At 44.4% G+C, this 1106-nt stretch overlaps 1 protein-coding gene across 1 annotated transcript in view; it reads right to left on the reverse strand.

The window, feature by feature from the left end:
- Window positions 1-1106, reverse strand: part of ICA1L (islet cell autoantigen 1 like) — a 69462-nt gene that overhangs the window by 38587 nt on the left and 29769 nt on the right. Inside the window, exon 7 of the mRNA XM_014589567.2 lies at window positions 401-499. Coding sequence (XP_014445053.1) covers window positions 401-499 — 99 coding nt within the window. The remainder of the gene's footprint in view (window positions 1-400; window positions 500-1106) is intronic.

Raw genomic sequence — 1106 nt, forward strand, 5'->3', positions numbered from 1 at the left:
GGCTACATGGGAGTCCAGCGACATAGCCATTACGCTAACTGCTGGTCCCTAAACTGATCATTTTTGAGAACACTACTGTATCCATCACTTTTTCCTCTTAAAGGTTTCCCTTCCATAGCCTTTTCTTCTATCCTTTGCATTTTAATTTTCTTTTCACTTTCTCACTCTCTTTCCGCTGTCCTACGGCGATCTCTGCCTGCCAGCTGTATTCCCACATATTTCAGTGTTGCTAGCGGCATTCTGAATCGGGGAGGTTCTGATCCTTGGCTGAAGGAGTACAGAAAAATGCTTCCCAAGGTTTTATAAATTTGAAGCAAGTCTTAGCAAAAAAAAAACAGTTTAATATTATCACCCAGATGAAGTATAATACATCTAAACAAGAGAACATGGGCAGAAATACCTTGAAAGCTACAAAATCATATGGATGAAAGCCAATACAGGCCTCGTGGATTTGGGACATCATCCGGGCTGTCTTCTCCCAGAATCCGAGCAGTGTTCTCTGCAGAAAAAGGAAAGTTGGCAGTACAGTTCTGCTCTTCTCCACGGTTTCCTCAGTGTTACATTTCCTCACTAGTATATTTGATCAACAGTTGCCAATTAATAATAAACAGGAACTAAGTTAAAATTTGCAAGATTGAGCCATCTGAAATTTCTGTAAATCATAATTCTTTTTTTTTATTTTTTAAATTTTAAAATGAAGGAGAAGGGATTGCGGCCTGGCCATCTCCCCTGGGGGAGTGATTTCATTTTTTTTTCTGGAGAGGATTTTGCTATAGGGTGCGTGCACTCACCAGAAAGACAGAGAGAGACAGAGAGACAGAAAGTGAGAAATCACCCCCCAGGGGGGATGGCCATGCCACAATCCCTTCTCCTCCATTCTCCTCTCGGGATTTTGGGCATGCACGCACATGCACCCAGCATGGGTCCGGGACTTGAACCATGGTCGACTACATGGGAGTCCAGTGACACAGCCATTATGCTAACTGCTGGTCCCTGTAAAAAGTAATTCTGGGGCCGGCAGGTGTCGTGGTGGTTAGGGGTGCTGGACTCCCACATGGTCGAATGCGGTTCAAGTCCTGGACCTGGTGGCTTAAACTCATGCTGGG

The sequence above is a fragment of the Tupaia chinensis genome, unplaced genomic scaffold (genome assembly GCF_000334495.1).
Source record: "Tupaia chinensis unplaced genomic scaffold, TupChi_1.0 Scaffold000361_2, whole genome shotgun sequence".
Taxonomy (NCBI): domain Eukaryota; kingdom Metazoa; phylum Chordata; class Mammalia; order Scandentia; family Tupaiidae; genus Tupaia; species Tupaia belangeri.